The 14,010-nt window shown below is 44.7% G+C and overlaps 1 protein-coding gene across 1 annotated transcript; it reads left to right on the top strand.

The window, feature by feature from the left end:
- Positions 1–207: 207 nt before the first annotated feature.
- Positions 208–1,164, top strand: CCR75_004553 (uncharacterized protein; the record flags this gene model as incomplete). The annotated part of the gene is made up of 1 exon (XM_067962639.1): positions 208–1,164. The coding sequence occupies one exon, from the start codon at positions 208–210 to the stop codon at positions 1,162–1,164; it is 957 nt and encodes a 318-aa protein (XP_067821629.1).
- Between the last annotated feature and the right edge of the window lie 12,846 nt (positions 1,165–14,010).

The following is a 14,010-nucleotide window of genomic DNA, read 5'->3' on the forward strand; positions in this document are numbered from 1 at the left end:
TCCGGCTCTATTTTGTACGGACGTTTGCGCCAGCAGTTGTAACGAGGACGACACGTAGGTTTCAGAGCGTGAGAAGTTGAAACGGCACCTCATGCTTTAGTCAGTCGTGCCTCCGCCTCACATTACAACATTCAGCGGCGTACAACATCCCTGTTCTATTCGGCAAAGGAGTTTCCATCTGCTTTAATTGCAACAGACATCACAATTATGCCAATCGTCGTTAATTCCACACCGCCTCTAAGTTCTGCTGATACAATTGTGCATAGCTCTTCCCTTAGTACCTGGGAGCCGGACTCGAAGATGAGGACTCATCAGACAAGCGCGCTTGGTGTCCGAGCCCACGACGCAAGTACCGCGATCAATGTATCAAATAAAGAAAATCATTTTCGAAACGACCAAGACAACATGGTTCAATTCTCGGGACTTTACGTCGTTCGCGGCCCCACGGAATCGAAGCATGTGCGTTATACCATGGACGTTACCGTCGATGACGTGCAGCTACACACTCGCTGCATCCAGCGCTTTCAAAGCTTTTATTTGCTACGCAAGCGTCTGCTTGCGATCTTGAAGACCTGTCATGATCAATGGCCATCTCAGAAAAGCGCCGGTGTGGGCCTTCACGACGAGCCGCCACTATCAGCCGGAGCAGAGCTAGTCTCCCTGCTGACACGCACTCGTGGCACCCAGTGTACCGTATGCAAGTCTACTTACCACCAGCTTGCTGCGGTCAAGTTCCCACACCGAACCTTGTTTCCTCCGAGGCTCCAGGACATTCAAGATCGATCGCAAATGCTTGAAACGTTTCTGGACTACTGTGTGCGATTTGCCACGACGTGGTCGGCATGCCAACGCAGCAAACGGATGTTTGTCGCTACACTAGGTACGTTCCTCGGCGTCGATCTACGAACTCATCTTGCCAACCAAAAGGAAGTCGGCGTCATATCTGAAGCTCGCACCGTCGTTTGTGTTAACAAATTGCAAGACAATTTAAGCGATGCGTTTGAGCCTCAGTCTCCGAGTGAGGTCGCGTGTCCCCCATTTTCACACGAAATGAGTAACGCTAATGATAGTGAAGACGATCGACACACAGAACCAAACTATTCGTTTATCTCGAATCTTGGGAACGATACCAGCATGAAAAAGCGCTCACAATCGCATCGGTAAAGCGACTTGGACACGTCGTGTGATAAGCTGCGTCATAAGACACTTTTTCTCTTTATGTCTTTATTGAAGTTACTGAGCGTTTTTATACGCTTACTGCAAAAGTAAAACTTTAATACTAGACCCTCGACGGAAAGGTATGGCAATGCTGGCGATAGCTAGCTTTGGCCTCTAAAATTCTTCTGGTGAAGCAATTTTGAGCCAATTTTATGATACAGGACATGACACATAAATATCTTACCTTCAAAGATAGTGATTCTGATACTTTTCCAAGAATTACATTAAGACTGATAGCCTACTCTACCAGATCTTCACAAATATTGATACTGGCAATTTTAGATGCAGTGAAAATTCATTGAACGCGCAAAGAAACGGCAACGAAAATAACGCGTTGTCCCTTCCACATGTGCATCATGCAGACCATGCTTGGCAATTGCGCTACTTGCTTTGCACTCCTAAGTTGGGCCCTTTCGAAATCTGGGCGGGTCAATTAAAACATATACTTATTTGTTTGGTCTCTTTCAGAATCCACGTTAAAAAAAGCAATCCGTTCATTCGACAAATGGCTAGCGGGCAACATTATAAGCTTCTTGTTTGTTACCTTGTCCTCAAAGAAATCGCTTTAAACTATGCAGTAAAGTAAACTAGTCGGTTTGACTTTTGTGATGTTTTGGAAATGACTATATCGTAAGTTTTATGACGTTAGTTTATAAGAAACTGCTTGCGTCATTCCAAACTTGTCATTTAAATAGCGTGGGGACAAGATGTAACGGGGCATGTAACGGGGCACTGCCGACTTGTACTGCTTCAGTACAAGTGCTTCAGCGCGAGTGGTGCCTCACGTCATTTGTAATGGGGCACACATCGGTTGGAGAACCGTTGTTGTGGTACATTTGCTTTATGGGAAATACACTTTTATCCTATTCTAAAACAGTTAATTACTTTAATCCCATTTATTATGGGTAACAAATATGGTCGCCGCCAGATTTATATCTGGCGGCCGAAATCTATTTAAAATTAGCCAGGGTAAGATTTTTAGATTAAATTATTAAATAAAGTGCAGTTCCCCTTTTGATCTTAAAGCGTTAAGTGCCTTCCTAAGGCTTGCGCATTGATCTGTAAGAGATAGAAGCCTTTCTAAGGTATATCCTCTTGGGCATAGTTGTCACTTGGTTCTACGAACCCCTAATACCTTGAACTAGGATTCCTTAAGCATTAATAGCTTGTACGACTCCCTGAGTTGTTAAACCCATTAGTTCAATAGAGCTAAGTGACTCTCTGAGTCTGAAAGAGCTCCGCTACACCTGGTAGCACTTGTAGTCAATCTACGCCTGAGTCTTTACAAGACTTATTTCTCACTAAAATGAAGAGGTTCCAAAATTGTCAGAAGCGCAACGCGCCGCTTATGACAAGCTCTAAACCTTATTCGGGCTTGAGCACGTGAAATTTATTATCTCCCGGGGACCAGAGGTCCTGCATGCAAGGCTTGAAGCCTTCATGCGGTACGAAGCCTCCCTGATCGGTCAGGTACAGGACCATTAGCGGCATCTATGCCAACCCGGTACATCTCTGTACCTGATTCAGAGCCGAGGGCTCGCCATCTAGCTGTAAATGTTATAACATTTGAGGGGAAAGAGGGAGAAAATCTTCTTTTTGGATTAAGCAGATAAAAATGTCAATTGATTCCGCCTTGTTCTTAACAGAACGGCAAAAGGTGGCTATGACCATTTCTAAGATTGGAGGTAGAGCCATGGAGTGGGCAGTATTGTGTAGCACGTCCATAAACGACGCTTTCCCTCATAGGATTCGCTGAAGTAGCAAACGATCAGCATGTTTGCACCGCCTGATCAGGCTTTTCGCATGCGAGCACGGCTCCTACGACTCGACAGGGTAAACGAACCCTAGGGGACTTTGTCCAGGAGTTGAGAACTCTCATTGCATCTATGCATCAAGACCCGGAGCAATATGGAATTGTCGTAACAATCTTTATGGGGCGTCTTAATGAGGGCGTTGCCCGGACGGAATTATTCCGATCTCATCCTGCTACTTTCGAAGAGGCAGTTGTCATAGCGCTACGCGCTATGTTCGACTTTAAGTCTGCTCGCGTTAGCACGCCTGTTTACCGAACAAGCTCTTCGAGCACATGGATTCCGTCTAATAGACCGGAATCAATGGATCTAAGCCTCGTTAAGGAAGGAGAAGAGACCTTTCAATCTGCGGAACAACATAGTGAACATCCGTATATGTTATATGTGCGGAAGCACGAAACATTTACGTCCGACCTGCCCCCTACGCAATTCGCGTAAAGCCCGAAAGAGCTCCAATTCCGACTTATACCAGGGATCTGGTACGATGCGGGAAAACGTCGATACCCAGTAGGTGCGGGGCGCCCTACTGGGGAAGAGCTAGGCTCTGTTGACCTTTAGGAGGTTAGAGTAAACAGGACCTAGCCTCAATTAACTCAGTGCGTAATGGCACGGGGCGTGAGTACAAGCCTGGCTTGTTATTCGCTCAAGCGACCGTGAAGGGCTTTGGTAAGCCATGGTCAAATTTAATTGACTCAGCGGCGTCTTACAATGATGCTCGACGTCTTTCCTGTGAAGGAAGTCAACAATACGTTGAGGCGGTTAAGCGCATAAAAGCGATACAATCACTGTTTACTTAGCGACTGGGACTCGCGTTTCTGTTTCTAAGGTTCCATTGAATTTAGGCATAAAGTTTCTGGACTTTGATAGTATGGAACGCTGTCTCGTCCTTGATTTGGATTCGAGATATGATCTCATCCTTGGTATTGCTTGGCTGAAACCCCATATGTTATGGATCGATTGGAGGTCTAAGACCTTAGGCGCCACGCGCAATGTTCCTAGCAAAGTTTTGAAGAGTCATGAACCCACCTTTGCTAGGCAACAAAAGCGCTATTGGCGCGGATCATTAAATGAGCCTGTCAGTGTTTAGGACTTTAAAATGTTTGTATTAATATACTCCAATGCTAAAAACATCAATTCTGAGTCCGCCTCGGCAGAAAGAAGTGGAACGGCACATACTCCGTCGAGTGACACTCGTTATAATAACGACTAACTGAATGCTGGAAGCATTGTTGGCCTAACGCCGACTCATCAAGGGTGCAATATCCCTTAGATACGTGGAGTGGCACGTCTAAGTCCACCGAGTGTGGTCGGCCGAGGTGGCACCATACTGAGTGTCAATAGTGACACTATTGGCAGTTCGCCAGGACGTTTTGGGTCAAACCATCCTAATGCACGTGAAGCGACACGTAAACGTTCGCTGGATAAGGAAGTTGAGTTATCTAACTCCTTGTCGGATGTCAAATTAGACACCAAGTCTTGTATAGAACCAATACAGGCTGAAAAACCCGGGGATGTGAATGTCCCGGCCTCTAAGAGAAGTATTGTCTCCATTCCAAGACAGGAGAGACACGAAGCGTGTATTCCCTCCCGAAGTGATACGAGTGAGCAATTACACATGCTTGTTAATGGTATTACCGGTAACATTGAGGGAAAAGTCAGCCTTGCGGCAATCCCTTCGTTACATGGTCTTTTAGAGCTAGACGAAGTGTCTATTGATGAGTGCGGCCGAGCCTTAAAGGCTGGCGACTTATCTGAGATGGTGGTCATTCAACCAACAATCGAGTTAAACTCATTGTCACTTCTAGACGAAGCTGTCCTGGATGACACAAAAGCTGCACTTAGTGCGCGAAATGGGTCGTCGATCCTTAAAGATCCTACGGATCCTTTTTATTCCTTAATTAAGGAATTCTAAGATGTGGTATGTAATTATCCACGATCTGTTTTACCTCCAGATAGAGGTGTTTGTCATGAAATTGACATGGTTCAGGGGACCAAATACTGTGTCACACGACTGTGGCCTTTACCAAAGGGACAGTGTAACGTCATTAACGATTTCTTCCGTGCTAAACACGAGGTTGGAATGGTACGAGAGAGCAAATCTCCTCATTCGACACCGACATTTTGTGTCAAAAAGCCAAATGGCAAATGGCGCATTGTACACGCTCATAATAAGCTTAATGCTGTCACTATACCAGCACAAACCCCCATTCCTAGAAAGGATGTTCTTCAGAATAATATGGTGGGATGTACAATGTACAGTACATCGCCAAGGCGATGCGTAGAATTCGTACGCATCCTACGTTTTATGTTAGGCGTCTCCGCCCGTACTATCAGTACGAGGCTTCTTCCGATTCCGGATTACCGGAATGGTCATTGGACTTAGTCGATGGTTACTACCAATTGCTCATGCGAGCTAGCGATATCCCGCTGACAGCGGTTAGCATCCCAAGCGGCATGTTATGGGAGTGGCTGGTTATGCCGCAAGGGCTTTCCGACGCCCCGGCAACATTTAATCGTCTAGTGACACAACTGTTTCGCCCTCATCGAGGTTATGCAGAGACTTATTTCGATGACATTTTTGTCCATAGTCGTGCGGAGCACGGCCGGATATGGAGAACCATTTAGACCATTTGCGAGCAGTGCTCGAGTGTATGCGCACAAATAAACTGTATGCCAATGCATGTAAATGCATTTCTGGCGCAGCCGAAATTCCTTTTTCGGGATGCTTCATTGGAAAGCGAGGCCTTAGAGCGGATCCCGCTAAGGTAAAAGCCATAGTAGATTGGCCGGTTCCTAAAAACCAAAAGGATTTGCGTAAGTGGTTGGGTCTCGTCAAATATAGCGAAATTACGCTGATATGGCTAGGCCATTTTTTAATCTCCTTAAAAGGGATACAGAGTGGTGCTGGAATAGCACCGAAAATAATGCATTTCGAGCAGTTAAGGATAGTCTTATCCATGCCCCGATTCTGGCACTGCCAAACCCAAATTGGCCTTTCAGTGTCGTCTGTAACGCATCAGATTTTATCATTGGCACTGCTCTGTTACAAACAGATGTTGATGGGCATGAACGTGTTAATCGCGTCATTAAAGACATTTTACGCGGCGTGTGTGCTCAGACACCAAAGCGCTGGAGCTCAATGCTCCCAGTGGTGGAGTTTGTGTAAATAGCGCTGTCCATGCCTCTACAGGCTATATTCCGTTCTATGTAAACGGTCCTTCCCACCCACGAGTTCCATTAACGATACCAGTGTGATCTCCGTCGTGTCAAGTCAAGCAGATTTGCGTACATGTCACAGATGACAAGTACGTGGCCGATATTCGGTCGGCAATAATATTTTCGAGAGCGAACGAAATCTTAGCAACTCATCGATGACTGTAAGTATCTTCGATGAGATGACTCGAATTAAATGGTTTACGTCTCAATTCTGGAAGTCTTTGAAGACAAATCTTTTTAGTACAAGGATTTGAGCGAATTTATGGATCTTTTTCCTTAATGCGAACCGTGAGAGTTGCCGAAGGGTAAAGGCACTTGACACGAAATTGACCTGATATCAGGTTCGAAATACTCTGGGCCATTGCCTCGTTAACAATAATTAGCGATCGACAAGTTCTTTGCCGATCGCTTCGCAGCTGACCATGTGAGGAAGTCAGCCTTCCAAGTAGCTCTCCGACCTTTTGTGTGCAAAAGCAACAGGAGGGTGGGGGATTGTGCATGCGTTTAATGCTGCAACGGTACCGGCTCAAAAACCGATACCACGAAAAGACGTAATCATTGTACTATGCCAAAGGGTACCATCCATCCGTTAATGGATCAGTGTCAGATCCTTATTCGAACAGGATATCCTGTCACAGCTGTTAGCATACAAGCAAAATGCTATGGAAGTGGCTAGTTATGTAACATGGGCTTTGTAATGCCTCTGCAACATTCAACAGGTGTCTAACCAGTCTGTTGAGATAGGTGCAAGATTTCGCCCCGTGTTATCTACAGCTACTCTTTTTGAATATGTTAATGGTTTCTCTTGAATCAGAAACAGCATCCCCAACTTTCGATAATGGCTTCGAACATAGCCGAGCCATGAACGAAAAGTCGGACTTTTAAAGTCATCGTACCCACGTTCAAAATGTTCTTACACTTATGCGTAAGCATACGTTATATGCAAATCTCAGCATGTGCATGTCGCTGCAAGCAAAATACCACTTCTTGGGTGCATCGTGGGTAAACCTAGTGTACGTTATGGTCCGGAAATGATCAAGGCGATCACCGACTGGCTTGTGCCACACGATTTAAAGCTACTTTGAAAATCCTTCGGCTTAGCAGTGTACTCACATAAGTATTCTCGAATTAAGCCGAAATGATAGTATCGTTCTTCTTCACCAAAGAAAAATGTAAAGTGGTCATGTAACGCTGATTGTCAGCGTTCCTTCGAGGTTACAAGCAAAGTTTGGTGCCATTGCCAATCCTGGCGATTGCTGATTAAGACCGACCTTTCCATGTGGTCTGCGACGCCAGCGATTTTGCAATCGGCTGTGCATTAATGCAGTAGACATTGACGGCGCAGAGTGCGTCGTTTGCTATCAGTCGCGTCAGCTTCAATCACTTGAACGCAATTTGTTCAGCGCATGACAAGGAGCTCCTTACAATGAAATATGCACTGGATAAGATTCAGGTATATCTCTTAGGAAATGGACTGTTTATTGTTTATACTGTAATAAATAAATATGCATGTTCAATTCGGTCGATACCGAACTATTATAACGACACGCTAGCGAGACAGACGCTAAAATTGCCAACAATTCGCCTTGAAAGATTTATTATATCTCGGATATCGGACTTACCGTTCCGCTAGATATCTCGTGAATGATGCGATCGATAGACCTTCATAACAACTTGAGGCACATCTTAATCGAGCGTGCTGTGGAGTTTCTTGTCGAATTGCAGGAGTAGGTTGACAGTCTGAATAAATTCTAGCGGTCATAATTTATTTTTCTAGTCATAATTGCGGCGAGATTATCACATTCACAGTACTTTGGGTTGTTTAAATACGTAAGCTCGCGGATGACGCTATATGTCATCCCTTTCAATGGAAATGCACCTATGTGCATCGCATACACAAGAATGGGTCACTGTGTTACCATCCCCAGTGACAGGATAAATTTCTTCACATGAAGCAACTAAATTCCTTGTTAGGTGTACTTAACGGGAGTGTAGCACGAGGCAGCTCTCCCGTTGCACAAGTGGTTACGGTAAGGCTTTCACGCAAAAGTAAGCGTGTTTTGAAGTCATAGAGATCTGTCTTCAAGAGGACTCGGAACAAAACGCTCGCCATGTAGAGATGCACATCTATAGAGATGGCATTTCATGATTTGGTATAAAAGTTCTTTATTAATGTTAATAAATACAAATTAATAAGTCTTAAAACTACTTTCTACGTAGCAAGTGCGCACGAGAAGACAGACAACTGCTTCCGTGACGAAACACCAAATTGCCGTAGTTGGGAAGCAATCCAACAACAGTACCAGGGCGACAGCTTGGTTTAAGCCGTCGAACGATAGGCTGGATGCCAATTCAATGGAGTTGGGGCAATGCAGACGTAGTCTGCTACAAGTGCGGCAAGCGCGGTCATAAGATGGCTCGCTGCTATGAATAAAATTTCGGTTTTATTTTTAAAAAAATGTGGGAGTTATAATGCAAGTACGAAAAAAAAATCAAAAATAGTTGTGTGAAATATAAATAGAGGGCTGCTGTATGGGCACTGCCCTTTTGCTGCTTGGACACCCGTTACCCATAAATATGTATTTGATTGGTTGACGTATAGCTAAGAAAATCATCTGCGCACCACACACCCCTCCTCAATGGATATTCTGCACTCCACTACGTATCGCTCTCTTGACGAAGCAAAAGAAGCTGTAAATTTGTATGCCATTCAAAATGAATTTAGCATCAATCGTGGTCGTTCAAAACGAATAAAGGTGGCACGGAAGTTCTAAACGTGTGGCTGAAGTGCGTACACGCCAGGGAGCATGAGGCTTCAGGGGGCAAAATTCGTCGCACGTCTACCTTGAAAACTGGCTGTGAATGGCAAGGAACCATACTGCGAAAGATTCACAAGGACAATGTTACATGGAACTGTAACATTGTTAATTATGAGCATATTGGTCATGACCCTGCTGAAGATCCCTCTGCGTATGCTGCTAACCGGGTAATACGGCCGCACCAACGACGTTGAAATGACGAAAGCCGGAGCCACGCCGCGTGTTGTTCTGGCAACGCTGCGTCAGAATGATCCAGATTGCAACTTAATCAGCAAAGACATTTACAATGCAAAGCACAAAGGGAGAAATTCAGCATTAAACGGTCGTCGTCCGATCGAGGCACTCCTGGCCCGATTTCAACAAGATGACATCTTCCATTTGCTTCTCTCAAATGATAGTGGTTTCTCACTCTTGACTCCAGAACTACTGCAGTCGCGAACAGTATTTTAGAGATAACGGTAAACATGCTATTATTTTTTATGACGATTTATCAAAACAGGCGGTTGCTTATTGACAATTCCTTCTCACATTGACATGTTGCATCCGCCTTGGATTGCGCTGCCTGTTCTTTGCGCCAAAGACTGGTATTTCCGTCGCTGCTGACTTCTCTAAAAAATGCATTTATTATTATGGATTCCACTTATAAAACGAATAAGTATAAAATGCCACTGTTGCACATCGTTGGAGTTACGTCAACCAATCAGACAATATCTTTGGCGCTTGTTTTTCTATCGGAAGAATCAGTGGCTGATTACGCTTGGGCCCTTCAACAAATTCAAAGTTGCTTTCGTTCATTGTTGAATGAGAATGAACATGCTTTTGTGGTTGATAGGGAGCTTGCGCTCATCGCAGGAATACTAAGTACATTTTCCAATGCTGCTGTATTGATTTGCATGTGGCATATTAACAAGAATGTCCAAGCAAACATCAAAGAGCATTTCAAAGCACAGGATGAATACGAGAGATTTTGGAACAAATGGATGACACTTTGTAAGGTACACACTGAACAGGATTATATTAGCAGACTAGCATCACTTCGGTCAAGTGTGCCTCTTCAAGTTGCAAACTAGCATTACTTCGGTCAAGTGTACCTCTTCAAGTTGCAAACTATCGAGAGGAAAACTGGCTAAACAACCATAAAGAGCATTTTGTTGATTCAGGGACAAAAAACATACGTCATTTCGGACATGCAGTCACCTCGCGAGGCGAAGGTACCACGCCTTCACTAAACAATGGATAGCCACTTCAACTCTTGACCTGGATGAGGCATATGGGAAGATTGTTCTTGCAGGAGATGCTCAAAGACGGGAAATTAGCCGACAAGTTAGTCTTGAGCGACTTCAGATTCCTCTTAGGTTGAAAGCTCCATTTGGAACTATGTAGTCCGCTGTACTTCAGCACATGCGTTGTATATTTTGTGCATAGTCAGTATTAACTGGCAATTGATTTAAGCAACAATACCGAATGTAAGTAAGATTTTATGGGGACTATGGGACTACCTTGCTAGCATAAGGTATTGCAGATGCTGCAAAAATACGATCCTACAAGTTTCAGACTTTCACAAGCACTGAAGATTACAAAAACGCTTCCTCCGCAGAGCATACAGCAGAAGCAAAGTCTTGATAAGATCATAAGCTCAATCAAAACCCGTTACCAGGAGATGGGTTCACGCCAGCAGGATGCGCTACGCACTTCTATGGAAGGAGTACTTTCATCACAGCCAACAATGACCAATATGAATAATCCAGATGTTGTCCGTACTCGTGAGCGACCTAAAGGATAAAAAAACTCGTCGTCAACAAAGCGTGACCCATCACATTTCGAGCATTGCGAAAAAGAAGATCGAAGAAAGAAACGAAAATGCTGTTTCTGCAAGGATAAGGCCACTATCAAACTACATGTCCTTTGCTAGCAACGGCAGGTGACATCAAGACTAAAAGTGTGGGGATTGACATTGGGAGTGCTTCAGAGGATGAACTTGTGCTTAGGTATGTTAAAGAAGCATCTTTCTGCCAGGCTTCATTTCCCGCTCGAGACTAATAGATTGATCATCATTTAAGCTTGATGCAGAGTCGAGTAATGAAGTCTCAAATCGGCAAGGAAAAACCGCTGTAGCAAAAGCCTACATAGAAGCAATTTGCGAAGTAGTGCTGGATGTCAAAGGAGACGGTAACTGTGGATTCCGTGCCATTGCAGTGGCATTAGGACGTTCTGAGTCTGATTGGCCAGCCATTAGGAAGGAAATGGTCAAAGATCTCATTGTAAACAAGCCATTTTACGAGTGCTATTACCTGAAGAAAGAACTGGTAGACCGCCACCTCACCACTCTCGCTTGGCTTGCTGGCCCCTGTCACCGGGCATTTTGGCTAGTTATGCCAGAGATGGGTGCCGTCATTGCAAACACATACTCACGCCCTGTCGTGTTTTTGGAGAAGAGGCAAGCGTTACAACCCTGCCGTTTCGCTGCACGCCACCAAGCGGAGGAAGTATCGTACTGGGATATCACAGCCTCCACTACCAGGCGTTGAAGTTGAAGGCTGTATCGGTTTGACCAGACATTGACCACCGCTGGGAAACATCTGCAAGCGAAACCACAAAAATATAGAGGGAAATTGTTGAATAAAGAATAAAGAGAGCACCTTTTGACCACTGCCATGGTTTCACTCTCTCGTGTTGTTTTGGAAGGTGTGTGAGGCGGTAGCATTTATACCATGTCAGCATTCACAGAATACATTTATTGAGGGAGGGGTGTGTGGTGCGCGCAGCAGAAATTTATTAAGTATACGTCAGCCAATCAAATACGTATTTATGGGTAATGTAACGGGGTGTATCGTTACATAAAATTGACACTTAAAGGTTGCTAGTTAATATATTATCTAAAAGGTAGATACTATTTGAAGAAACTTACTTTACATGGTAATATTTTGAAAAGCTTATCCATTGGTAGATATAGACCATTATATCTACTTTCTCCGCGGTCAGAAAGACAGATAAGACTTTTAGTGCATGATTTGTATTAGTGATAATTAAGTTAGTTATAAGTAGATATACAAGAAAAACTTTATTATATTAATACGGTTTTTAATTAACCCTCTTTAAAGCAAGTGTTTTAAAGAGAGTACGTACTAGTGTTCGTGAAGTGCGTGAGGCACCACTTGCACTGAGGCAAGGCGAAGTGGACTTGTACTGAAGCAGTACAAGTCGGCAGTGCCCCGTTACACCTGGTAGCACTTTTAAGTCCGTCCAAGGACCGCAGTCCTATCGTCTAACATGGACATGTTGGATGATAATGGAAATACGCATCACGTTTTGCGTGATAGCTACTCCTTTCTAAGTGACATAGAAAGGAGTGCGGTCGAACGAATCAGTTCGACCGTGGGAAACGATGCCATCTTGGCCATGCTGTCCGGTTTGGACAGAGATACCCCTTATTCAGCCATCGCAAAGTTCATACAACATGAATTTGACGAGTCGAAGAGAAGGTAGCCTTGCTTAATCAGCAACACTCTCAACAGGCAGAACTGTTGAGGTTACAACGTACAGACTTCTGTAGTTGGGATGACGCACACGCGTCGTCCGGAAACCTTAAAGATTGACATCTTTAAGTATAGGGAAGTCGAAGAAGACTCCCTCTTAAGATGGTTTGTCGAGTTGGACGATGCCATAAGGGCTCGTCACATCGTCGATGAGTAAATGCAAGTCGCATTTGCTCAGTCAAATTTGGCAGGTCTTGCCAAAACTTGGGCATTATCCCTTAAGTTGCGCGACCCACACGTCTTTGGGTCGCTAGAGGCTTTTAAAGTCCGGCTCAAACAGACTTTTGAACCGTCAAGGGCTGAGTTCAGAGCTCGGTCAGAGCTTCTGAAACTCAAGCAAGGCAAGCGTGATGTTCACGCTTATGCCCAGCACATACGACTCTTAGCGAGTTGAATCACGAACAATCCAGTTCATGAACACACGTTGATTACGGTGCTCAAGCAAGGTATTATGGATAGTTCCGTAAAGACCCACCAGTTCCGCTTGGTTCTGGATACGCTTGAAGAAGCAATACCCGTTGCGGAACAGGAGGACTTTAGCTTGAGACAGACATAAGCTAGTTCGTCATCGTATCGTCCTCCAAGACGACACGAGCTGGAAGGTCCAGAACCGATGGACCTCTCTCATGTCGAAGCGACAAACCTCGCTATTCGAACAACAAGCGATTGCAGAAATGCAATCGCTGTCAGAAGTTAGGACACTACGCTCATGAGTATAGAGCTCCACGCCCAGCACCGAAAGGTACTGAACGTAATTTTGGACCTTATGCAAAAAGGGCAACGGTCGCGGGTCCGCCTTGCTGTTGCGAAATCGCAACAGCAAGGCGGACCGCGAAAAAACGGTCGGGGTCAGTAGGGGCGCAACGCCCTACTGATCCAGCAATTTCAAGAGAATTTGCAAATCTCTTGACGAAAATTGCATCAGATACACAATCATTATGTGTCTGCACCTGATGATGAGGTATCTTTTATCACCTTGAAGTTAAAAGTGACAGATGATTTGTCACTTAGAGCCCTAGTGGACTGTGGAGCGTCGAATAAGTTTTTTCGTCGCCAGTCGCTAGAGGGTCGTAGGCTGATATGTTGATCGCGACATCCCTCCAACGAGGATGACGGTGTGTCTAGCGACAGGCGCATCGATAACAGTAATGAAACGCGTAGTGAATTTTCACTACGCGTTGAAAGATTTACAGTACGATGATTATTTCATCGTACTGGATTTGGATGACAAATTTGATGTCATCCTAGGTTTACCTTGGCTCAGAAAATATGAGCCAAGGATCAGCTGGCATCATCGATCCGTAAAGATGCCTGCCACTTGTTCATCAGATGGCATCTGATCAACGATTTGGAGCGTCCACAAGCGTGTGGATGTACTACAAGTGAGTGTGATGGCCTCACTTGTAGTAC

Source organism: Bremia lactucae, linkage group LG11 (genome assembly GCF_004359215.1).
Source record: "Bremia lactucae strain SF5 linkage group LG11, whole genome shotgun sequence".
NCBI lineage: Eukaryota > Oomycota > Peronosporomycetes > Peronosporales > Peronosporaceae > Bremia > Bremia lactucae.